Source organism: Corvus moneduloides, chromosome 6 (genome assembly GCF_009650955.1).
Source record: "Corvus moneduloides isolate bCorMon1 chromosome 6, bCorMon1.pri, whole genome shotgun sequence".
Classification (NCBI taxonomy): Eukaryota; Metazoa; Chordata; class Aves; order Passeriformes; family Corvidae; genus Corvus; species Corvus moneduloides.
This window is the reverse complement of record NC_045481.1, coordinates 47,816,622-47,842,858: the sequence shown is the minus strand read 5'-3', so window position 1 is coordinate 47,842,858 and position 26,237 is coordinate 47,816,622. Positions and strand designations below refer to the sequence as shown.

General features: G+C 47.8%; 1 protein-coding gene across 3 annotated transcripts in view; it reads right to left on the bottom strand.

Moving 5' to 3' along the window:
- Positions 1 to 26,087, bottom strand: part of TSPAN32 (tetraspanin 32) — a 44,969-nt gene extending 18,882 nt beyond the window's left edge. For 2 of the 3 annotated variants that reach the window (XR_004240941.1, XM_032113087.1), the window contains exons 1-6: positions 25,985 to 26,087; positions 24,074 to 24,427; positions 18,871 to 19,158; positions 16,722 to 16,836; positions 15,346 to 15,443; positions 8,621 to 8,695 (exon numbers count right to left, since the gene is read on the bottom strand). Coding sequence is in view for 2 of the 3 variants with exons in the window: in XM_032113087.1 (XP_031968978.1) it covers positions 8,621 to 8,695; positions 15,346 to 15,443; positions 16,722 to 16,836; positions 18,871 to 18,936 (354 nt within the window). In the remaining variant the exon portion in view is untranslated. The remainder of the gene's footprint in view (positions 1 to 8,620; positions 8,696 to 15,345; positions 15,444 to 16,721; positions 16,837 to 18,870; positions 19,159 to 24,073; positions 24,428 to 25,984) is intronic. The other variant, XM_032113088.1, reaches the window with a different exon arrangement.
- Between the last annotated feature and the right edge of the window lie 150 nt (positions 26,088 to 26,237).

The following is a 26,237-nucleotide window of genomic DNA, read 5'->3' as shown; positions in this document are numbered from 1 at the left end:
GTGAACCATCTTTGCAACTGCTGCTGGGCAAAAATCCCAACTGCAAAGCTGAAGCTCAAGGAGAATAAAGTGAAAGGAGATGCAGGATTGTCTCAAAGACAAGCCCACCTTCCTCCTTTTCAATAAACAGGAACACTCTTGACATGGCAGAGGAGGAAGACAAGCATGGGAAGCAGGAGGAGGATGCTCATCTCCTGTGGGTCTTTGTTCCTTTGAGGAACCAAACCGAGAACATGCAGTGCAGATTCAGAAGAAACTGCAACCTCAGCACTTCATGATCTTTCAGCGTCACCAAGAAGGATGCACTCACCAGCCTCACGCAGATATGTCCCTTCAGAGGTGGCTACCACAGACTCCCCCACTCGGCCATGAACTGCAAGCTAGGCAGTTAAGAAGTGAAACTGGAATAAAGTAGTTAACTCACTCAAAAATCTTCCTTGCTCCAGCAAGAAAAACACTTCTTCATTTTGCTGTCTCTGTCTTCCCTTTCCTCCCCAGTGTGCAGAAACGCATGTGTTCACAGCATGTCAGAAACAGGGGTGGGGGCAGATGCAACAGCTTGGGTTTGGGCAAAGCAATGATGCAACTGCAGTGAAACAGGAGAGAAAGCCACTCTGGGGGCTTTAGCCTGGTTGCAGAGCAACTCCCATCACATGGATCGAGCACATGGTAAGACAAGCTTCCCCCATCCATGCTTGATTAAGCCCTCTCTAACACAGTCACTGCAGCTGGCTGAAGGTTTGTATTTCCTTCATTTCATGTCAGCTCCCCAGCCTTCCTCTAGCCAGCCATTCCCAGATGCAGAAATCCAGCCAGTGCTGCAAATCAGAGCAGCCTTTGATGTCTCCCATGGAAAAACGGCACAAGATAAGAAGGTGCTGCTCCCCCTCTGACTGACAGTGCTCACTGGAGACCACTGATGCCAGAAGATCGAGATGAGGCTTTTAGCCAAATAGTTTTCACCCTTTTTCCCCCCAAATCTGTATATACATACAGATTTTGTATCTATCTATCTATCTATCTATACATACATAAAAAAAGCCCCAAACCAAACCATATGGACTTCCCTCTACTTTCTGGTATTGCCAGGGAACCAGGCAAACCCTGACCATACTTTGGAACATTGCTGAGGAAATACACAGAAGGAGACAGACCAAAAACCGATGTGGAACAAAGAACTCAGAAAACGGAAAACCTCTTTCTCTCCAGCCTCAGCACTTCCATCCAGTCCTTGCACAAAACACTTAAAACATGATAAAGTGCTGAGCTGTTATACTGCTCACCTCCTCCTCATTTCCTATCTCCATATCCCCAAAAGAACAGCAAAATTCTTGCTGCGTGGGTGCTTTACATCCCTCTTGGCCAGTGGGCAGGGGGACATCAGAGCCTCATACTCAGCCAAGCCATAAAACCCAGAGGCCACCTCTGTGCTACTCAGATGCAACATTGCTCTGTGTCTGTGACAGAGCACCAGATGCTTTATAAGGAAGTGCAAAAAACACAGGCAGGCAGTTAATCAATATCAACAAAGATTTTTTTCCATAAACCCTTCAGTTCTGTGGCTGCACACCTGCCAGTGTCACCAGCCTCAGATTATCAAGGTCCTCTTGGGGGTTTTTTGGACTAGCTTTTTTATCTTTGCTTTTTGCTTTTTTTGTTTTCAAAAAAACTTAAAATTTTCCATCCATTTTATAACAGAACTGCAAAGCCAACAAGCTGCCAAGGGCCCACACTGACGTTCTGTGTTACTGTCTTTCAAAACACACAGCCTGGCAATTTATGAACCACCCCTCCCCCCCAAAACTGTGGTCAAATTATCTCAGCCATCCCCGCACCCTTACCTGTAGCACTTGAAACCAGTGCCAGGCAAGACTGCTTCCCAACAGAAAGCACTGAACAACATTGAAAACAGTTTTAGTTTAAAAACCAGTGGTATCAGCAATAGAGCCAACCCCAGGACAGCCCTGTCACCTCTGACTGGGTGGTGGCTGTCCTGCTGGGGTGAGCATCCTATAGGTGCATGAAGGTTGGAGGTGCCACAGCGATGGCAACCATCCAAGTGGCCTCAGGTGCCACAGCTGACACTGCTGGAGATGGGAGCTCCAGCTCCGGCTCTGCCACAGAAAGCAGCAGAAACAGGGCCATGTGGGTTCAGTGCTGGGGCAGCCATAAATTATAGAACCCGTGAGTGCAAATGTGTGGAGGCTCAGACAAAGGAGAGCAGTGTCTCGCTGGGGGGAGTGGGCCATTGCTGGGTTGTGAGAACATAAACACTGGGAAAGAGGCACAATATTTAAAAACACTAAGGAAGAGGGAGGGGTTTCCCCCTTTTTTGTTTTTCCCATGGAGCTCAGAGACTTGGAAAAGCTTGGTGCTTTTAAATTGATTGTGCCTGCTAGATTAACAGCAAGACCAAGGAGCACATCAGATTGTTCACAGCATTCACATCAGTGATTTTTGTAAACGCACTTGGAAGACCCCTGTGAGGGGCTACAATCCTGATCCAGCCCCACTGAATCAAAACCCAAAAGGAAACTCCCTGTATGCTTCAGGGCTGGCTTCAGAAAGCACCTGAGCACACCTTCAGCTCGTGTTTAAGTCCCACTAAAATCTCTAGGATTTCAGCCTGCATTTAAGCATTACCCACAGATGAGACCAACCAGACCCTGCAAGACTTTGCCCTGACACACACTGGACACACATACATCCTAGGAAATCCACAGAGGAAGGACCTCTACAGTCCCACTTAAGTAATTATCTAGGAAGTGCTAGGTTGTTCCTTACATACCTGCAGAAACAAGATGCATGTGCTGGTTTTATGGTCACTAAGAGAAGATTTCCCTCCTGGAGCCCCAGGCAATGCTGACGCTGGTTTTGCAAAGGTGCTGCTTGGGAGGGAGACCCACAGACAGAAGCACTGGTTCCATATGCAGAGAAGGGAGGAGGGAAGCTGCTTTGCTCAAGAACAAGACCCATGTCTTGAGATCAACAACCAATGTTTGTTATTTAACAACTGCAACTGTTAATTCCAGCCATGTACACCACGGCTGTTAGAAAATCACCATTTCAAAAGGTACCCCCTTGCTTGCTAAAAAAGCATGGAAGACTCCATTTCCACTTCCCAGCATGAGGAGGGGAGAGCAGACAAGTTCCTCTGGAGAAAGCAGAGCAAGGCTGCAGGAGAATCAGGGTGTAGACAAATGGCTTGTATTCCCTGCCAATAAAAAGCTAAATCCTCACATTTATTCTTCAAGTACAAGCAGTGCAGCACAGAGGGGCTAATGCCTTTCCACTTATGTGGAGCCAAAAGCCACAGGTGAAACTCATTTTGAAATCACCCAGCAACCTGAGAAACTGCTTGATAATTAAGAGATCACCATATCATTGCAGCTAGTGCAAATCCAAGCAACCTCTTTATTCAGAGGCCATGGGGAATCAGGCCTTTACAGAAATATGGACAACTATTTGCACCAGTTTCAAATTCCTGAGTTGGGAAATCGTAATTTAATCCATTTTACGCTTTTACCTGCGAACAAATCTCTGTAATTAAAATGCTCATTCTGTTGCGAAACTCCTTTTATGTTGCAGCAATTTTAGTGTCACTGACCCACCCTACTGTCCTGGCTTATGGGGCCAGGGCCACAGGGTTGCTGGAAGGACCAGCTCAGCTGCTGCAGAGAAAGGGAACAGCAGAAGGCGATGTGGAATAGAAACTCCTCTGGCCTCTTTCACAGCAGGGCCCAGAAAATAACCCCAAACCTCAGGTTCAACAAGGCAAAGTGCCGGGATCTGCACTTTGGTCAAGTGAGGTCAACAACCTCATGCAGTGCCACAGGCTTGGGTAACAGTGCCTGGAAAGGGACCCAGTTGAAAAGGACCTGGGTAAGAGCTGACAATGAGCCAGCATGTGCCCAAGTAGCCAAGAAGGCCAAAGCATCCTGGCTTGTATCAAAAATAGCTTGGCCAGGAGGACCAGGGCACTGATTGTCCCTCTGTACTGGCCACTGGTGAGGCAAGGCCACACCTCGATTCCGGTGTCCACTTCTGGGCCCATCACTACAAGAAAGACATTGAGGTGCTGGGGCGTGTCCAGAGAAGGGCAATGGAGCTGGTGAAGGGTCTGGAGGGGAAACCCAGTGATAGGGAGCTGGGGTGTTTAGCCTGGAGTAAAGGAAGCTCAGGGGAGGGAGACCTTATTGCTCTTTGCAACTACCTGAAAGGAGCTCGTAGCCAGGTGGGGGTTGGTCTCATCTCTTAGGCAACAAGTGACAGGACAAAAGCCTCAAGCTGTTCCAGTTTCAGGTTGGACATCAGAAAGAATTTCTTCCCTGAAGGAGTGGTCAGGCATTGGAATGGGCTGCCCAGGGAGGTGGTGGAGTCACCATCCCTGGAAGTGTTCAAGAAATAACTGGATGTGGCACTTAGTGGTCTGGTCTAGTTGACAAGGTCTAGTTGATCATTTACAGGCGGGACTCGATGATCATGAAGGTCTTTTCCAACCTTAATGATTCTATGATTCTATTTTTGTGTTGGTTAGTAAGTCTACCAAGTATTCTATACGGCAGCTGCAAGTACAGCTTTGCTCCAGCCTCTGCAGACAGGTTTGTAAAGCAGCAGTTAATGGGTGAGAAGAGAAGGGAAGCTGGGGAGGAGGAGGAGGAAGCAGCAGCCCTCCCCACCAGCTATGCTGGATGTGGCATGTCTCTCCTGCATCCCTCTCTGCATTCCACATCCCTGCTCTTTTTGGCCACGCTGTGAACGACAGAGGGACCTCACTTAAACAGACAGCAGTTTGGGGGAAAGGAACTGCCATAAAAATAACTTCAGAAAACAAGATTCAGCTCTTCAGCTTCAGGGACCAGGACTTCCTAACGTGACTGAAAACCATCCGAAAATCTCATGATTTCTGTGGTTACCACAGCAGTTCCAGCAAAGACGCTTGCGTAGGGGTCATCCCATCTCCTCTGTCCTCCCATGCATGTCAGCCTCTTGTTCACTTTGATTGCGCCACTGTCCTTCCTCAGACAGGTTTGCAACACTTCCCTACCAAGACCGAGGAGGAACAATTGTGATGCAACCTTTTAGGAGAAAGCACAATAAATTTCAGGTTCATGACTGCTGCATGTCTGGCATACATCACTTTAAGAAAACAGACTATGGTGACATTGAGTCCATCTGGAATGCGGATAACTTGAAATTAAAACATTTGACATCTGTCTGAAAGAATTTGTCCAGTAGCTACAGAAGGTCAGGAAAGCAGAAAAGAATGGGAAATGAGAAGATTCATTTTGTTTACAGTGCCCAGGTCTGAGAATATCAAATATTTACAAATAACTCTTCCTTTCTCCCTGCCCAGCTTCTCTGTAGGAAGTACTGTAAACACGGCTCTGGAACAGCCACACAGGCAAAAAGGGCACTTCGTTTTCGTCATGTTCAAACAACATTTCTATCTATTGTCTCTTGATAATAACCATCAGAACAATTTTTCAACTGACTATTGGGCTTTACTTTTTCAGATGATTTTCTGTAAGAGGGGTCTGCTTTCTGAAGAAAATGTAGATTTTTTTTTAATATTTTTCTTACCAACAGGAGTAAACCACTGAAGCATCTGCCATGGATTAGTGCAGGGGAGACCTCCCATTCCCAGCTTGCAAATGAAGGGGAGGACTCTGTTTTCAGTGCTGCCTGTGTTCGGCACCTTGCCAGTAGGGAGGGAGAGGACAGGAGCTACTGACACCAGCTCCCAGCTGGCATTTCCAAAATGAACAGCCTAATTTTCTGTCTGGCATTCCACTGGAAAGTCAGTGTATTTTTCATGGGAAAAATTGAAATTTCTGTTCTAGCCATGAACGTGGGGGCAGTACCCCCTCGGTGCTCTTAGTGATTCAGGCACGTGTAATGGCCATATTCATCCATATTCAGTTTTACATCCTCAGTTCCGTTCCTTTCTTGATAGCTGTGTACATCCCGTCAAGCTTACAAGACACCCACCCACTTGGCTGGGTTTGAGTTTCCCCCCCCCTCAGATTACCACAATTAACTATTTTTGAGAGTACTGACATGCAGTAGGCAGCAGAGGACACCTGCTTGAATTTGGTTCTTTATTTTGAGAAAGTCAAGCCAACAAACAGCTCTATAACGAGACTTCAGAAGTCTTCCCCCTGCTTCATTCAATTTTCTATATCACTGTGCTCTTGTCCTGGAGGGGCAGACACACCTGCATTTCTTTCTGTCACCCACATTTCTCTCTCACATCTGCATTTCTCTCTCTAGTGAGACAGGTTACTTTTCAGTCCAAACTAAATTTCCATGTGTTCTGTAAGTGACACTTCTAATTAAATCTTCCTCATTTGTATTCCCTGCTTCTCCTTGCATTTTAGGAAACAGAGAAACACAAGATGGTCTCTAATGGTATTCTTTTTTTCTGTTGTCAGAAACAGTGCTGGTTTTCTTTGCCCAGAAAGTAAACCTTTTACAAAAGCCCATAATTTTGCCTAGTGGAAGCTGTTTTGCTTACAGAAACCCAACCAATTGCTAAAGCTAACCATAACCATGGGTGCATTTGTGGGCAGGGCACTCAAAGAAAAAAAACCCCATGAAAATAATTTGAAGTAAAACCAGATGTAGTGATTAAGAGATATACAAAGTAATTCTCCTTAAAAATTTTTCAGCACAATATTTTTTGAAGGGCACATCCCTGTATTAATCCAACAAACAACATTTTTCTTGTGAACTTTTTATGCCCTGCACCATGTATGTGGATTAAAAGTAAAACTAAATAGTCTATTTGGAAAACACAGTTTCACAATGCCAACCAGACACAGTTTCTGGTGCCATTTCTCCTTTACTAACACCTTTGCTTCAATCTACAATTTAAATTCAGCAGAAGAAGGAGGGAAGTGTGCTCCCTTCTGTGTTGGTCATGAGAACAAAATTATTTCCATATTACATTCTTAGTGTGAATGTAATAAATGTTGATAGTTTTGCCTGAAACAATAAGAAAAAAAAAATAAAGAGGCTGTGGAAAGATATTTTTTCATGGATGTCTCAGCCCTGATTGAATCCACTTCAGCCAGTTAAGTGTACAGATAAAAGATGCTGTTCTGCCATCAGCACTCAACCCTAACGTTTCCAAAGCAGTTGGACAAATTCACAGAGAAAAGCCCAGGGAGAACATTGAAGGCAAAGGCACCAGCAGGTGTCACCAGCAGACACCTGGGCCACAAGCTGCTGGCATCTGAAAAAGCATTGTTTTGTGCTTGCTGGGTTTTTATGCTGTTAGCTTGGCCAACAGCAGGTCAGCCAAAAATCTCCTTGGCCAACAACTTTAGCCTGGTCCAGTGTAGCCACCTGCACATTTCAAAGGATTTTCAACTACTGCGGGCACTGGCCAGCTCTGGGAAAACTTTCTAGAGAAGCAGGACCTTATCCCTCACCTTAACCTTGACTTCTGCTTTCAGAAGGACTGGGTTTTAATTTATGCACAGGACACTGAACCATTTGGGGACAGGGCTCCTTGTGCCCAGCAAAAGCAATTGCCACAGTCTCTGGGATTTTGATGGAGCTGTGCTCCTCCATCACAGAAGGAAATCTCAAGACCAGCCTTCTGACACACTGGTCTTTGATCCCTCACAGTATCTGTAACCCTAAAATGATGAGCTGGCAGCATCAATCTCTAATCCACTGGGATGATGTTTCACGTTATTCAGATCCTCATAGCTGCCCAGAACGTTGCAGGTTATGGCATGTGCCTGCGGCCGGGGAGGAGCAAAATAGAGACAGGGACTGAGCCACTGCATGAAACATCTATCTCTGAATTATTTAGGTACTTGCCTAAAATATCAGTGTTCTGCTTTCAAAAGAAAGATGTCATGATTTTTTTACACTTCTGAGTCTCCTAAATTTTGTATTTTTAAGTGCAGGGATGCAAAAAGGGGAATAAAGACCAACTTCCCCGGCACCTCGCATCTCCCACACCACCCTCTACGACAGCACCAGCAAGCTCTGGATTAACAATTCAAAACCCAACTTTCTTCCAAATTCAACCTCCTACAATCTTCTCTTTCTGGTCCAGCATGATAGTGACCCAAAACACCATTTTTCACTCTTGTGTTTTTCCTGTACCACTGCTGCATGTTAATAAACACATCTCCTGGGTGTTTCTCCTGGCCACTGCCAGAGACAACCCGAACAACCTGCCACTGCCTTCGAATAGAGGCTCCCAATTGACATTAGCAGGAAATAGAACCAGCTGGAAATGACTTTTCAAAAGTCAAGCATCTCATTTAAAACAAAACAAAGCAAAGCAAACATCCCCTGTAAAAAAAAAAAAAAAAATCCCAAAGCTAATGAGACTTGCATTTCGTTTTGCCTTCAGCACAAAGTATTTGCCCTGCATGAGGTTTTCCATGGCTTCTCCCTTCAGATGATCCCATTGAAGAGGCAGCTGATGAAGGTGACCCTGTTCTTCCAAGGGATGGATGCAACAGAGCATGGATCTGATAGACCTCAATTTGGATGTCTTAATTAACACCAGATGTCTCTTTCATGGGAGAAATAGTTGCTACAAAAAAAACCTCTGACGAGATGCTGGTGGTATTTTCTAGCAGCCAACACTTACCTCCGTGCTGTGTGTGTATCTCCAGCAGGCAGCTGGGATCAGTCCACAAAAGGCCAGAGCAAAACAGAAAAATCCCTGAGGATAAAGACGAAAAATACCAACAGTTACAGCCTGGGGAGAAAAATAACCATTTGCAAACACAATCAGGACATATTTAATATGCTTGTTTGAGCAAGTTTCATTAAAGTTTAAGCATCACCTTCTTTTAATATCCCTCATAATGTCAGTTACTTAAAAGAAATTACATGGACAATAATGTGGTTCTCCATCAGGAGTCCTGTAATTACACTGTGACCAATTGAAAAGTTTGACCAAAAAACCAGGCAGCTTCCTGCAGAGCAGTTATTCTATTCTGCCCAAATTCCTACTGGACAAAGAAAATAAGGTATAAAAACATGATATTTACAGTATGCTCCCCTTCTGCTGCAGGACTGTGCTCCAGAATAGCATCTCCTTACTCATGGAATACAATCCCCTGGATTTAAAACTTGGCTATTGGCTTCAAAGAGGGCAAACCCCACACAAATAGTCCAGAAAGAAGCAAATAATTGGGATAGAGAGAAATCAACCTGCTGTGGAAGAGGAGCTGGACTTACTCTGTGACCAAGGCGGCAGCTCCACGGCCAAGCTGCCTTCTTTAGATCAGCACCATTCTAGTTAGACAACAGGATGACAGAAATACAATCAAGGCCAGAAACTGACCCTGAAGTGTCTAAACAATAACAGCAATGATGCAGGACGTGGCTTGACTTTTGTCTTCTTCCCTAGGCTTGCAGAGCTGGAAGTTACATGCTTTTATTTTTATTTGAACAAATCTGGACCAAAGAACCCACACACCCTGATATAAAAAGCACTCGCCTGCTGTGACAGCTGGACCAAATGATCTTGTTCACATTAAAAAAAAAAAAAAAAAGGAAGGAAGAAGTGCCTGTAAAGTGTTTGAAAGCTAACTGGGCTCATCAAATATGAATCCATGGCTTAGTCTTGGAATGACAAAAGATGATGAATAAGCATCAGTTGAAAATTAATACCCTTAAAAGTTTTTCCATGAAACTGTGCCTCTTTCAACACAACAGTATGTGGGAAACTTAGCCAGCTGACTGCATATTATTTTGATTTCTAATTTTTTCTATGACTGTTTTTGTTGTATAACTGTAATAACTTGAAAAAGTTTAAATCTTTCATGAAATTTTACCAAATTCAAGCTTAAGAGAGGAAGAAGAACATTGCTTCTACCAGTTCTGCTTCACAAAAAAAATTTGCTTAAAAGATATAGTTAATAAAAAAAAGCTCCAAACTCATGCATAAGCAGAAAGAAAGGAAAACGTGTTACTTCAAATCCTGGAAATGAAAGTGAATGTGCCAGTAAACTCCTTTTTCTGGCTGTTGTCCATCTGCTCTGTTTCTCTGCACTTTCCGGGGACTTTGCTCCTGGAACAAAACTGCCATTGGTATTTCACCACTTTTTTGGGGCTGCCTTGTTTCACGCTCTGCATCGGACACTGGGGAAAACCCTGGTACAGCTCTTACGAAAAATATTAAATTATGTATGTCCAGTCTCTCCTTTCATTTATTTTTTGGCAGCTGCCTGGCCATACAGCTGATGAGATCACTCGTTGCCTTGCTAGGAGCTGAAATGAGATTACAGAGGACCCTAAAGGAGATGAGAGGAAAGGTCTGATCAAACACTGACATGACAAGGGGGTTACAAGTCGTGAAGATGTGGAAGAGTTAGCAGGGCAAGATATCACAGACCAAAACTCCGCTGGAGTGGGGGGTTCAACTCCTGCAGGTACAGCACAGAGTGGAGGGAGGAGGTGAGGTTACACAGGCATGTTAAGTTGTTCTTCAGTAGGACCAGACCCTGCATTTTGCACTGCCTCCAGCAACTTCCTCACCAAACAAATGGCATTTTCACCAAAATCAAGTTCAAAGACAGGAAAATTTAAAAAAAAGAAAATTAGTCAGATGGAAAAACCAGCACTGAGAGCAATGTTAGCATTCTTCTGCATATCATTCCATTAAAGTTACAATTGTGGGGACCCACCATGAACCCAGAGAGTGTGAACAACAGGGTGCCAGTGACAAACCAGATTTCTTCCTCTGTGATCTCCCTTCCTTCCCCCACCAGCTCCAGCACTTACAACATCTCTCTGGGGCCAGAACCCCCAGCAGATTAAAATCCTCCTTCTCATCTTCCCTTCCTCATCTCCACGCCACCTCTCAGTCCTTCATGTTCAGCATCAACTCTCCCTTTATTTCTGTCTGGTTTTTCTGGGAATACCAAAATGCAACCCCTTGGGAAGCTCCCCATCCACCCAGCTGGTGCACAGAAATTACACGGCTCCGAGAACATCTTATAAATTAATTATAGCCTGCTTTTTCACTCCCCAGCCAAAAGGCTTTTGGAAGAGCAACTTTCTAATTACATTAGAAGACATTTGGAGGAAAAAAGAAAAAGGCAATGTGCAGTTTGCATACAAAATATGGAAGGGTCGAGGCTGGTTCACCATCTCCCAGACCCTTGGAGTTCCTTGGAGCCAGCCACAGGCTGCTGCCTGCTCCCTTTGCAAGAGACAGCCACATCAGCCCTGTGGAAGGCTGTCACCAGGCAGACATCAATTACTCTTTTATGAATGACCTTGTTTCCATGCTTGCTGCAAGGAACAATTTCTCTTCCAAAGACTTGGCAGAGTCTGCAGGAACAGCACCCTGTCTGTTGGCTGGTGTTTCTTTTAATTCACCTTTCTGATGCTTCTCCTTTGGTGAAGGGGGTCAGCTTTGGATGAGGGAGGGATCCTTTAGATCAGACTGGGTTCTGTAGCTCTGCCAAACTCCCACACTTCCAGGGAAGGAGCTGACCTCTGCCCTGCTCTGCTCCAGCTGCTTTTTGGTGCTGCTGTGGTCATGGCAAGGGCCAGCTCCCTGCCAGACTGCAGAGCCCGGGGGCAGGGAAAGGGGAAGCAAACTTCAGATTGCATCCATCAGGTTGTGTCCCTCCCTGCCTGACCGAGTTCATCTAAAAGCACGCACTGTTTTTGCCCTTGCACAGAGCAAACACGAGTCAGTGACATCAGAAAGAGGAATCTGTCCTCGGCACCAGCTCTGCCACTGGCACACAGATGCCTCACTCAGAAGTCTTGCTTCATGAGGGAGAGCACAGGAGACAGATTAAATTAGAAAGAAAGATGCTGACGTGTGCTGCAGTTATATTAAGGACCCTCTACACACTAGCCTACACCTGGGTATAATAAAGCAAACAGCCTGTGCTGTGTGCTAGCCCTACTAGCTCATCAATCTTGATGAAAAACTGGGTTATACCGGGCATGCACTGAGGCTTTTTCCACTGAATTTTTTTGGAACATCTGCTCTATCCTGAACACAAATTTTCCTCTATACAAGTCAGGTTTTAGGCTGTAAGAATTTCAGCTGGGATATTATAGTTGGAATGTTGCTCCCTGTTTTTTCTTTTCTTTCTCTTTCTCTGTCTGACCAGATAACAACACATGATGCTTTAAACCTCACCGATGCTGGAGTCTTTCCTTTGTACAAACAGCACTAGGAAAACTGCTGTTTTCCTTCCTTTTCCTGCCCTTCAATAGCGACATGACCTCCAGGGGCTGTGAGAGCTGCAGGATATTAACATTCACGATGGCCATGGATCACCAGAAAGCAGGGTTTGCCTCAGCTGGAAAACAGTCAATAAGCCTGTTGCTATTCTCCCTGTTTAAGAGGAGCTTCAGGGGTAATATTCCCGGAATTTAGAACATAACTTGTTATCCTTAAGTTCTCAATTACTTTCTTGGAACCAGCTTCCTCACAAGCAGCAGTGGATGCACAGTAGCATCTGTCTGGTCTCATCATACTGCTAATGCAGCTACAAGACAATCTCCTGAGATGTGTGTGCCTAAACCAGTTTGTCCTGTTCTGGTTTCTAAGCACTGTGCACCCATTACTGGTATTAGAACAGCACCAGTAAGGCCTACAAAGACCAGAGACCCCTCCTCTGTAGGCACACAAACCTCCAGACAGCCAGGCAGCATGAGCATATAAAACCAAAACAGACAAAAAAGTGCTCCCGTAAGCCCGTTTGCATCCTGGTCAGCTTTTCCCCAGGGTGGCCCGTTTACCAAGTGGCATTGTGGTAAACTAGCCACACTGATGCAGACATCCCCCAAGCATGGCTCGGTTTCCTGGACAGCCACAGATGTGAGGCAAATACTCTGATGTCTTCCCTCTTTGATTAAAGAATGAATTAAATGGTCTTCTAAATAAGACACACTCAATGCAGGGAGGAAAAGTCCTTTAAAATCAATAGCAGGGGAAGATGAAAGATTCTCTCTATTGCAGAAGGAGGAAAAAAACTCCAAGCACCAGGGCTGATCCCTCCTGTGAGCTACAGCCCAGCAGGGATCAGCAGAGCTGGACAACACTCTGACAAGTTTTGGAGCCCCACAGGGCCAAACCCCACTCCTGCCTGCGGTTACACCTCGCTGCAGCCGTCAGGGCTGGCTCTCCCTGCCTTTGCTTCTTGCTGGCAGATCAGAGATTACAAGTGTGCCCTGGGAGTGGGAACTGGGGTGAAAACAAGCAGCGAGCTGGGCTTTGGTGGAAGATACAGTTGGGAGGAGAGGGGGCGATTTTTAGGAATAGGTAAAGGCCCCCCTGTGTGATTTAAGACGCCGATGAGCTCCTTGAACACTTGGAGCCGAGAATACTGTTGCTGGTGGCCAGCTCTTGGGTGTCTGCCAGGGTTCCCGTTAATTCCTGAGGGCTGGGGACGTGCCAGCAGCCCGCAGGGGTCACGGGGGCTGCTCCCGTTCCCGGCGCGTTCCGCAGCATCTCCCGGAGCGCGCGGGGAGCGGCAGCGGGCAGGGAGCGGGAGCGGCAGCGGGCGGCCGGCGGGCCCGCGGCCCCCTCCAGCGGCGGAGCGCGGCGCTGGACCGGCCCCGCCCGGCTGCCAGCGGCCCTCTCGCCTCCTGCCCCACGGCTCGGCACGGAGGCGGCGGAAACAGGGCTTAAGGGCAGCCGAGAGGCATCCCGTTATCCCTGCTCAGAGCAGCGTGGCGTGACGCCTCGTGCGGCACCTCGCACCCTTCCTCTGCTTCCCGCCAGGCAGCGATACCGTGACCTCCCTGCAAAGGTGCCATCAGGGGTCCAAAATGAAGACGGCCACATCCCGCTCCCCTCCCCCCCCCGCCCCTCAAAACTGTGGAAGCTAAAGACAAGCCAACAGGATGCACTAGGAGCCACAAAAATAGCCACATTGAGGGTTCTGCCAGACAGAGGTTTTTTTGGTGGGCAGAGCTTGGCTGTGATAGCTCAAACCAGCTGGGCTGGTGGAGATGATGGGTGGCTGGGGGAAAGGATCACCCACGTTACAACGGGAAGGGAGAGCAGCACCGTGTGGACAGTGCCTTTGGACAGCAGCTCTGGAGTTCGCTCAGTATGTGTTTGCCATCTTTAACTATCGCATCCGGAAATGGCTGTGATTTTAACAGCCTGTTCTATGGAGTGGCATGCCCCAACCACATACCAGAGAGTAAGGCAACAAATAAACATTATAGAGAAGTTTGGCTGCATCTTCAGGCAGCCATTACTTTCTCCACTAATCTGTACATACCCATTGGTTTAGATGTGGTAGTTGCAGGCACACATTAAAAACACTTCAGCAAAAGGGTGGGAAGTTACACCTATTCTGTTAGAGTTATTCATAGGAACTCAGGCCCCTTTGGGCATCTCAAACAGAGAAAGGAAGATGGCATATTCAGAAGGTGAAAACATTAATCTCAGGGGCTGCTTTGCACTGAATTTTAAGGTGTCAGCCTCTCATTTCTGCCATCAGTATCATTTCCCCCAATTACACACATTAGATAAATCTCTTTAAAGTTACTGTATGACAGCAATGCAATTATTTTATATTAAACACGATTTCATGCTCAACAACCTACCTGCTGACTCCTGCCCTTCACATGGGAAAACATGCAGTGAGCAGCACTTTACCACTCATCCCTCCAGCCCCAAGGCTGGAAGCTGCTCTGTGCAGCCGAAGCCCCACATGCAGGCTCTGTTTTTAAATGGAGCTTAGCTCACAGTCCAGTTTACTACTGTCAACATGGTCCAGGCCCAAACAGGCACTTCGCTGTGGATGATGGAGAGGAGAAAGGGGGAATTTCAGCTCTTATGCTACCTCTCCTTGTAGGCCAAAACTCAGGGTCCAGCCCAAATCCCCCATGCCTTCTGCCTTGGTTTGTATGCCTCACACCACCACTGTGGTGGATATTTGCAGTGATGGGGTGAAAAATAGTGGCTAGTTTGCTGTCACAAGTCAGGGGAAGCATGTGAGACTCAAAATCATGCTGCTAAGGTTTCCCCACACAAACCATGTGTTCACTTGATGAGGGGAAAAAAAATACCCTGGGAATTGTCATCTCCATAGTTCCTTGGCAGATAAGCACCTTGCCTCTGAAAGCTGCATACACAGGGCCTTGGCAAAGGAAACTAGGCACAGAAGGATGCAATCCTCAGCCTGAAGAGCTCTGCAAGGTCATGCTTCTACAAAAACGTCCCCTTGCAGCACAAGGTAGAACAACAGGACCTCCTTCCCCAGGCACACATGCTTCCAGGCATAAGGCAACACAGCTCCCAGCACCACACATTAAGGGGGCCAGCCCCAGGTGACAAAAAGCCCCTCCCAGCCAGTTCCTGTGGGTACGGATACGCACCATGGCGGTGAGACACTGCGATTCCCGCACCGTGGCGGCGGAGCTCAGCAGAGCTGCCAGGATCAGGGTCATGCTCAGGCAGATCCCAAAGTAGAAAGCTGGAAGGAAGTCAGACATGGGAGTTGTGGTCAGATGCCAGAGGCCTAGTCTGATGCTTTCATCCACAGAAAGGCCAAAAAGTGCATTTTGAGGAGCTGGCCCCAAATGTCCAGGCTGCAGAACGGAATTTTGTCTGTAATTTATTCAATACCCACTATCTGTGTATGCTTTGCTGTGTATGTCTGGCAGGGCTGTAAACCTCTGAGTGGTTCCCACAGCTCCAGCAAAGTGAAGCAGCTTAAAATGGTGTCGGTCCACCCAACAGACCACAAGCTGCCAATTATTTCAGCATTCTGATAAGGATCCCCCCCAAATGGGGGGTGCTGGTGTGCAGCAGCTGTCCCACAGCCCCTATCGGGACTCCAGGCACTGCTAATCTGGTGCAACACTCACCCTCTGGTTTCCTCCTGGCTCAGGCAGGATCACAGCCGGTGCCCCAGGGCAGGGCTCAGGGACCACGGCTCGGCAAAGGGCTTTGCTACCCCAACCATGCTGAGATAATACTTGCAAACAAGGCAAGTGGAAGCGTTGCTGGAGAGGGTGACTGGGGTGGGAGAGCCTGCAAGGCTACAGTCAGCGCCAATATATAACCCTTATATGTGTAGGAACAGGGAAGGAATGTACCTTAGCTTTGGACTAACATAGTTTTTACACCTGCCTTGTTAAACTGAAATTGAGAACCAGGATCTCGAGAGGGTATGAGCGTGTTTAAGCCCAGAGTACAGCTTGGGAGAAGCAGCAGATGCAAGTGCAGCAGAGGCGAGCAGGGTATTTTAGTACCTGGGCTATCTCTGCTCTAGCCTTGTACCTGAGACTTCTCCCTTGTGAAAGCAAATATACCCCACATTTCCTAAAACAAACTCTAGGTGTTGCCATGCATTTCCCCTCCCAGCCTCAATTTTCTATGTTCTGCTTCAACTCCTGTAGCTCCTCTCCCCATGCTCCCAGTCTCCTGCCAGCCCCAGTGCACTTTTAGTGACTGAGGAGCTCCTCCTGAGCTCTTACTGCAGCACAGGGGCAGGATGGGGACATGGTGAATAGAGGAACAGGTGCAAACACAGAAGCACCTGAGCACCCCATGCTCCCACAGCATGCTTTGGTTACAGGCATGCAGGTTTGATATGGGAAAGTAAGTGCCTGTAGGACTGTGTTAGTCCTAATGCATCCTCCAAAATCCAGCTCCTTCCTCCTCTTGAGATATTTCCTTCAACTGCTTTAGGGAATTTTGTAGCTCCTGGTATGACCAAAGTTCTCGCTGGGATGTGACCGCAACATACCTCTGTGGTGGATGACCCTGTAGGAGTTGCTGTCCAGGGAGACGTTGCTGATGAGGGTGAAACGGAGCCCATAGTGGGTGACTGTGCTCAGCGTGGCAATGGATAGCCCCAGGAGCTGGAAAAGAAGGGTTTCAGGAAGGGATTTACAAGGCAGCAGCTCTTTCTGGGTGCACACAAAGGTTTGAGGTGTATCTGAATACTCCTGAGCCCCATGCAAATGCAGACAGCCTGATCATCCAGAGGCCACCATATGTACCCCAAAATGCACATAAAAGGACAAACCCCAGACACTTAAAAATACTAAAGCTGTTCTTCTCTCCTGCATAATGAGTGCATGTGACACTGTGCAGCCCACAGTCTCTTGGCCAGTGCCCGTGGATTAAATTCCCACCATATGAAGAAAACTGAGAGGATTGATGCCCTGGCAGCACCTGGGTGGTGCCACCCCACTCTGCAGACTGCACACATGTGGCTGTGAGGGCTGCCAGCTTCAAAAGTGGTTTTAGGCAGGGGTGATGTTCTCTGCTTTGCTGTTTGCAAAGCCAGTCTCGCTGCCTGCTGTTGGCTCTGTTTCCTACAGAAGAGGGCAAAGAGCTGAGTCCTGTACTACTCTAAGTTGTCTGTGCTGGTTTCTGTCTCTGCAAGGTGTTGCTGGCCTGTTTCTGTCCCAGCCCTGAGAGCACTCGTATGCCTAAGGCACAGGGTAACTACTTGCACATCACCCTCCATGTTGCCCAGACTGAATCCAGGTGACGGAGAAAGAACATTTCTGATGGTACTTTTCTGTGGGAGATGGCTCTAGGGCAGGGCTCCTTGCAGCATGACTGGTGGCAGAGCTGGGACAAAGGCACCAAAAGCAAAACCAGCTCCAAATCTAGTGTAATGAACCTGCAAAATGCAAGGCCACTCCTAGCTCTGAAGATAAGGCTTCATCATTCTGTGCTTTCACAATACAGAAAAATGAGGCAGCTATACCTGTGTCAAATGTGACAGTGCAATCTCAACATAATCCCCACTGTGTGACATTTTCTAATAGCTTTTGCTGGAGGCTTACGGTCTCAGAGACTAAATCCATCCAAACCATAGCATTTTGTCTAACCTAATTCGTGGCACCTTCAGATCCTTCAGACTGTGCATTACTGTGTATCTTGACCCACGCCCAGCAAAATATTAAGTGCAACACCAGTTAGCTCAGATTTCTGAGAAACACCAGTCTAAAATCCTCCTAACAGCAATAACAAGATTCTAACCATCCACAGCGGCTGTGCCTTAATGCCTCCTCTAAACATGCTTGGTACCAATCCTCCTTTCATTTCCTCCAAATGGTGTATTCTGTTATTTGGAAGAGAGAACCATCGTACAGTCAAACTACAAACTTCATTTGTGGCCCAAAATAAGGTATTACTTTTAATTACACTCTTAAAAAGCCACCAACCCTCTTTGAACTAAATACAGATTATTATTATTGCTGTTGGTATTGTTATTATTTTTACTATTATTAAACTGGCAAGTTTTGATGAAGTGAAAAGGCAACAATAACATACAAGTCAAAGCATCCAGGAGAAGTGTTCTCCAGTATCCACCATTTCCCATCAGCTCTTACAGCAGATATCCAGAAACTCCCCTTGAATTTGCTTCAAAAGCTGATAAAAAGAGTCCCTGGAATTGCTTTCGCTTTGCGGTGCTGATCCACAGGTTTCTCACACACACTTCCACCAAAGCCTTGTGGTTTCACATTCTCACTGATCCCACCTGCAGTCAACCACCCTCCCAGCAGCAAGTGTGACTGCAGCAGGTCTGTCCTCTCTCTTTTGCTCCAAGGAGACAGGAGCAAATATCTTTTTGCTGAGAACCACCCGTTCTGCCAGCAGCGACCTTTTCTTTCTCCTTGGAGGCAGCTGCTGAGTTGTGAAAGAGCAGCAGTGGTGTGACATCCCTGAGAAACCAGAAGTCTATCAGAGGAGGGGGGGCGATGCTGGTGGCCAGCGATAACCGCCCATGGTGCAATGATAACTCAGGCAGTTGGCTGTGCTTGCCCTCCGCCCGCCAAAAACAGAACGTGGGAAAACCATCCCCTCTCGGAGCGGGAATGGCAAAGGCAATGGTTCACCTCGGTTCTGCAGAGATCCCCCCAAACCTGCCTGCTCACCATGACACAGAGGCTGGTCACCAGCAGCTGGCACTTGGTGGTCCTCATCCCGCACCTCAGTCCCATGGCAGCTTGTCCCCAGAGAGAGCTGGCAGTTGGTCCCTCCAGCTCTTGATAAAGCCTGGGTTTCCACCAAAGGAGGCATGGCCACAGCAGGGCCTCTCAGGAAGTGGAGTCCCCACCACGTGCCGATGCACCTCCTCCTGCCTGATTATTAAATCCTGTTTAGGGCAGTCACCTTCTGAACATGCTCTCAGTCAGCTGCTGTCCGCTCCCACACACAGCCAGCTGGGAAAGAAGGAAGAACACACAGAAAAACAACCTTTCATGGAGTTTGGAGCAAAGCTCCCTTAAAAAAAAATTTAAACTGTGCAATGAAAAGTCAGTGTCAAAATATCCTGGCTTTGACTTTCACTGGAATGCAATTTTGCTTAATAAACATTGTCGGTAACATTTTTTTTATAATCTGCATAAATAGTATTTTGGGAAAAAGTCTAGGAAAAAATTATTAAAAAAAAAATAACCTGTTGTTTAAAGAAGGGATTAAACCCCCCCAAACAGATCTGTGTAAGAGTCTTCTCTCCCCATGTAAAACTACCACAGGGCAAAAACCTTTGGCTGAGTCTCTATTAGAACTTGCATTTGCAGATATGGGAAAAAAACACATTTTGGTAGTATTTTATTCAGGAAAATGGCTATATGGAAATATAACCCCCTTCCCCAGAGATGCTCACTGTCCGTGGACATTTTAACTCTGTCCTTTCCCCTCTCCTAGCACTGAAGACTCCATGGACCCACAGCTGCAGAAGATTTCTTGTCTTCAAAACCAGCTGTCTCCAGGACACGTATTTCTCAAAAGTAAATCGCAAAGAAGCCTCAAGAATGATCTGGCCAAAGTCAGCCTGAATAACTGAGTGCCTTAATCATCCTTAGTTTTGGAACCAGGCTGGTGGAGAACAGGTGAAACAGAGTAATGAAAAATAATTGCACTCCCTCCAGGTGGCAAACAAAGGGAGTAAAAAAGTAAAACCATCCCACAACAGTAACTGCAGGAAGATGACAAAGAAGGAGGAGGAGAGGAGTGAAAAAAGGAAGGAAGATGCATTTTGTAAAGCGAAGAGAAAGCAAGTTGCACAAAGCCATGAGCACAGGAAAAAGCATGTTGTGATTTTCTGACTACATCACTAGCTTTCTTGCAAGCTTTCCTGCAGATCATCTTGGTTGCAGCCTTCCAAGATGCCAATGAGAACTGCCACAGCCAGTGCCAAAAACAGGTGTCCCCATGGGTCACAGGTCCCTGCCCTGATGCCCAGGAGGAGATACTTATGTACCGTGTGCAGACAGAGACCTTCCTCCTCTGGCTACTATCTGGAGACCATCTGAGGAAAACCAATGGCTAGACAACAGGGCAGGAGGGCAGTGGGGAGAGGACAACAAGCTGGTAAGGCAGCTGATGCCAAGCCTTCAGGAGCAGCATGCCCGGGAACAGACCAGACAGGGAAAATGCCTTATAAGACACTGTCAGAGTTAGGATTGCATCTGAATGCAGAACTGTGGGCACCCATCATTTCTTCTGATACTAGAGGACAGACAGGGGTGTTGTCACCTGCATTTCCAAGGTGAAGGATCCCTAGTACAAAGGCAGCAGAGCTGGTCCACCCATGGAGTTACAGGTTAAATCTGGAAGGGCTGCAAGAAGGCATAAGCACAGCTCTGTGTGTAACACCAAGCCACATCAGCCCAGCCACGAGCGACAGTCACCAAGCCGTGTCACCTGCCCTGAGCACACCCAGAACCTGTTTCACAGTGACGGAGAGGGAAAAAAACATGGAACCCATCTTCGTTTCCCGCTAGACCCCAGTTCCTTCCCCGGTCCAAAACGACTGCCACCGCAGAGAGACCTGTGAGAAGCCAAGTCTCACACTAGAGGTCCCCACAGGCCAGCACAACCCTTTCCCGAAGGGCAGGATGATCGACGTGGGCTTTCTGAAGGGCAATTCCCTCCCCAGTTCTATAACGGTCTCCTCAGTTCCTGCAGGAGCCTTGCACCTCACCTCAGGTCCACCTGAGAGGTCCCAAAATCGCCACCTACCCACTTTGCAAGGGCTCCTGGTCTTCCCACAAAATATGTTCTGCCTCCTTTTATCTCCAGCCATAAAAACGGGTACCTTCACTGACTCACGGAGCTCTGAAAGCAGGTCTGCAACTTTAAACACCTGGGTTTAAACAGCTGCTTCCTCTGTTTTGGTAGAAAAATGCCGATTTCTGAGTAGCTTGCCCGTGTCTTCTGATGCTTCTCCCACCAGCAGTGCTTGGTGCTCTTGCTTAATACCCATTCCCTCTACTAACTGCTCTGCCTGCTGGGCTCAGGGGTGGAGGGATTTTTTGCTGTTTCTCTTTCCTCTCTCTTACCTTCTATCCCATACAGGTATGCCTTGAAAGTTTCCTGTTTGGGACAGAGCATATGTGGATTTCTAACATCAAAAAATTAACAAGAGCAAAAGGAGTTGCTTCCTCACCCCTCCCCCCAAAAAACAGCCAAAAGAAAGTCACTCCCTCACCCAAAAGAAATCAGTAGAGTAGAGCTGAGATATTAAGAGGTTGGGCTGTGATTGAAGGAGGCAAATTTGGCACATGGAAGGGCACTGCTGAAGGGAGCACAGGGGGAGTCTGTGTGCTCATCTTACCTGTGCCCATGGAAAAGGCAATCTGCAACACTTTACTTTCTAAGGGATTAAACTTCCCCTGGGTGCTCTGTTGCTGGCACACGCCTACCTCTCTGTCCAGGAAGCATTGGTGAGAAACAGGGTGTCCCCTCAACCTCATCCTACTGGGAAGAGAGGCAGGGCTGGTGGCATGCCAGAGAACCACCCTCACAACCAGCATGTGGGCTGGATGGCAGCACGGCTTTTCCAGCAAGACTCGGCTTCCTGCCCACCTGGGCAGGTTTTATTGATCAGTCCCCTTTGCAAGAGCACAACTTATCGCTCCCAGAAGCGGTGCAAAACCACAAGTGACCACAGCTCCTGCCTGTGGCTTCCTCCCTTATCTCTGGTTATCATCTGGAGCATGGAAAGATGGTAGTGAGTCTGAAAATACCCCAGGGAGCACAGGTGCTCTCTTTCTAGCCTTGCAGCAGCTTGCAGACGTCTGTTATGAAAATATACACCAGCATCCACAGCTGCATGGGTCTCGGAAGGATGTGCCACCTCATCCAGAAGGGAAGGATTGATTTTAAAAAGGGAACAAAGCCAGATCATATTTTTTTGCAAAGCTATAAACTCCCAACACTCTTCTGAGCTGGAGGGAAACAATGCCCGCTCTGTCAGAGGGATGTTCTAAAAGAGCTGGGGGATTTGATGTGTTAATGCTGCATGGGGTGAACTTGGGACACTAAACACAAATGGAGAAGAAGAGGCTGAATTCAAGCTGGTGCCTTCTCACTCCATCAGTGCAGCCACCAGTAATGGAACAGCAGCACTCCAGCCTCAGCTGCTTGAACTCTGTCAATGCAGCAGGGAAGAGAAACCTCCCCCTGGGCTTTGGGGCACTGCTACTCATGCTCCTGAGAAAGGATGGGCTGGAAGCAAAAAGGAGGATGTCACCCAGGAGCTAAAAATACACCCATCATCCAGTCAGGATACTCCTGCGCCAGGTCCCTGCTGCCTCTCGGCAAGCCTCCTCCTTTTCCAGCGCACAGCACCATTAGGGAAAATACCTCTCCTCCACAGCAGAAAGCAGCTCCAAATGTGTCAGATTTACAAGTGTCAGTGGCTCAGCTCATTCAGTCCTTCAGCTACTGCCCATAGCACGGCTGGATTCACCCTAAAGCTTGCTCGTAAATAAAACATGTCCGTATCAAACCGCAGCGCAGCCATAGGGGTGATGGGAAGCCGGGGAGACCTCAGAGCCTGCGTCTGCCTTCCCGGGCACATCACAAGGATGCATTGTAAAGGCTGCTTAGCATTCATCTAGCACATACACACAATCAAAGCTAAAAACCAACTTTTAAACCTGGGGCCATCTCTTTTCAAGAAAGGAATGACAGGAGAAAAGGGGGAGGTGCTGGGCTTTGCCAAGCTTCAGATGCACCATACAACTCCACTGTGAATGGAAACAAGGCTGGCTGGAGGCTTGGAAGACACAAAACCAGAGAGAAATCATAGTATCTCCAAAGCACTTTTTTACTTATTACTATTTTCAATGTGTGTCCCAGAAATCCTCTAGTGATTCCCAGGCAATTTGAAATTATTATAGGTGAGCAAATAAAATGTCAGAAGAGTTATTAAAAATAGTTCATCAAGCCAGAGAAAGATTACATTGGAAAAGAGCATAAGCTGAAGATCCCTTCAAAGAATAAACCCAAATGAACATCTTTCTCCACTGAAAGAACCATACTCATAGCTCTAAGGCACACCGCCCTACTCAAACAAAATTATTTTTGCTTTTTCACATGCTAATTGCAAACCATAACTGCCCAGGAGCCAGCTGTGCAGGTGATAGACCTGAAAACACAATGCAAGCCCTGCTCCATCTAGCCCTGCTCCTGGTGAAACCAGTGTGAGCACAGCCCAGTCTGGCAAGTGGGCTCACCAAGAACAGGGCTGCTCAACTGCCCATTGCTTTTTATTTCTGACATACATCCTCTCAAGCTTTATTGCAACAGGACCTCTATTGCTTTCCACTGGAGTCCAGAAAGTTTTGGTAAAATACTCTAAAAAGCCCATGTCAGCTGCCTGTAATGCATGGGGTGACACCAGGGCTGACCCAGCACCCCACCCTTCCTGCTGACACATGTGCCAAGTCAGGGGCAGCACTTTGCTCTCACCTTTGGCAGGTGCAAGAACTAAATGTAGTGTCAGAGGCCCTTTCCAGAGGCCCTTTTTCCTTCTCCCTGAGCATCGTTTGGCCACCTTGCAGCACACTGGCTGAAGCCACATGGGGCTGCAAGGTGTCCACACCAACCACACAGTTACCATTTTTGCCTTACCTGCTCCAGGAGAGGAGAATTTCTTCTCCCTACTCTCTGGGGATGGGTAGCACATTGCTGGATGCTCTCTCTCCCCAGATTATGATCAGGAAGTTGATTATGAGCACAGACAGTGTTTAATGATGTCTTGTTCTACTGGATCTTACATAGTCATTAACTTTATAAAGAGATTTCAAGTGAGATTGCATTTCTCTGAGTACAAGATGTACCTACCTACCTTCCTGCAGACTGTTGGGGAGCCAGCTGCACTGCTAGGAAAGTGTAAGCACTTGCTGTGTGTTGAATATCAGATCCGATGGCCACATCTGGCTGGAAACACACGTCGTGATCAGCAGTCCTGAACCCAATTTGGACAAGTCAAGCTCATCCCTGAGCTGAGCGTGGAATCTCTGTGGCTGGAGGCTGCGCGCTCTCCCTTGAGACCGGGTTTACTGGTGTGCGTTATTAATGAAAAAATTCCGTGTAGCTATTTTTGTATGATAAAAATCAGTTATTACTCTTGAGTGTGGCACTTCGATACAGAAAGCTTTCTCTTGAAAGGTTTCAAGGGCAGCAGCTTCCCCTTTCCTGTGAAAAAGGTTTTCAGCAGAAATTAGAGACGAGGTAATAAAAGAACATCAGTATTACTCCACTGCAGTAATGCCCCTACTGACTAAGCTACATCTGACAGTGAGCACAAGGGAAGCCCCCTGTACCAGCCAGGGCAGCTTTGCAGATGCTGGAGACAAGTGCATGACATGGCCTGAGCTGAGCAAGCAGTCTGTGCACTCCCAAATATGTTCAAGGCACAAGCAGCTCCCTGGTGCTGCCCGGAACCCACCAGGAAAAATGCTCCACCTGTGCCCCATGCCATGAGCCACTCCTTTGGGGTCAAGTCCTTCAGAGAAGTTGTAGGGCTGCTCATTGGTTTGCCCCCAGGTCTACAGCACAGCCAAGAATGTCTCAGGAGCCGCTGAATTTGGGCGTTAAGCCTTCTGCGTGTTTGATTACCAGAAAATCAAAGTGCTCGCAGGCTCCATACAGGAATTTCAGCTCGGCTGCCTGGGACACTGCAGTGGGGCTGGTTCCTTCAAGCCATTGCCATTGCAACTGATCCCCAGGGGCAATATTTCTCTTGCAACATAATGGAGCCTTGCTGCTCCCTAAATAACCCACACAGAAACTAGAAAAGCCCCCTCTGTGTCACATCAAGAAATGATAGCTCTTTGAACTACCATTTTGGCTTAGATACACCCAAGGACCAGCACCACAGTGGTTCAGGGCAGCCAGGGGAATACAGACCCTTTGATATCCAAATCGAGCTGCAGAGTCTTGCTGGCACCTGTCCATGTTGGTGCCAAAGACACCCACTTGGAGCACTTTCCTGAGATGGGGTTATGTTTCCCCCCCAAAAAGTGAAGCCCTGTGACTGAACTGCCCCACACTACTGGATTTTTTTTTTTTTTAAAGGCTGGGTAGGATCAAAGCCAGGATAGCACATCCTGAAGCTGTGCTGAAGCCAAGAGTGGACACAGCTCCAGGGCAGTGCGTTCATGTAGCTCCCCTTCCATCCATCCTGTTTATTTAGCAAAAACCATGCAAGTTATTTCTTCCCACAAGCTCCCGGGACTCCAGGAGGAAGCTCCTTTGTCCTCCCCACTCCATCCAGCTATCTGAACGCACCTTACGCTGCTGCTCTTCCCACCGGAGCTGGAAGCAAGGCTTGCTTGATGGCAAGCCAAGGAGGACTGCTTGGCATGGCAGAGGGAAGCCGGGCTGCAACCCCCGAGCTACAAAACCTTCGCATTTTCCTTCTTGTCTCCATACCTTTATCCCTGAATCTCCCACTGAAGCCCAAAAAGCCGGCGTTGGCAACATGATTCACGCCACTGCTATAAATCTTTGTTATTATACTCTTTCGGTGGATGTAACAAAGCAGAGCCCCGGCGTGTCCCGTCACTCTGCCAGGCAAGCACCGACCGGGAGCCAGGCGCCGGCACTTCCCGCTCCGCAGGGAAAGCCCTGGGAGCAGCCGCGCTGCCGGGCCGCCGCCTTCCCCACACCGTCACCCGCGAGGTACCCGGTTTCGGCAGGGGCCGGGCTGGTGGCACATTTGAAGGGACAGAACCCAGGGCTTCCACACACCGAGGGCACCGGCGAGTCCCGGCAGTTCGTGCGCGCCCGGTCTGAGGTGCGGAGGAGGCGGGGCGAGAGGGAGGCCCCTCCCCCGAGTAATAATAATAACTAAATTACACTAAAACGTCAAAAATTGCCAGGGCAGGGGCGGTGATTTGAGGGCAGGTTGGAGCGGGGGGGCAGGGAGCGCACCCCGAGGGGCAGGGCCGGGGCCGGGACGCGGGCGGCGGGGTGCGCGGGGTGTGTGTGAGGCCGGGGGGGG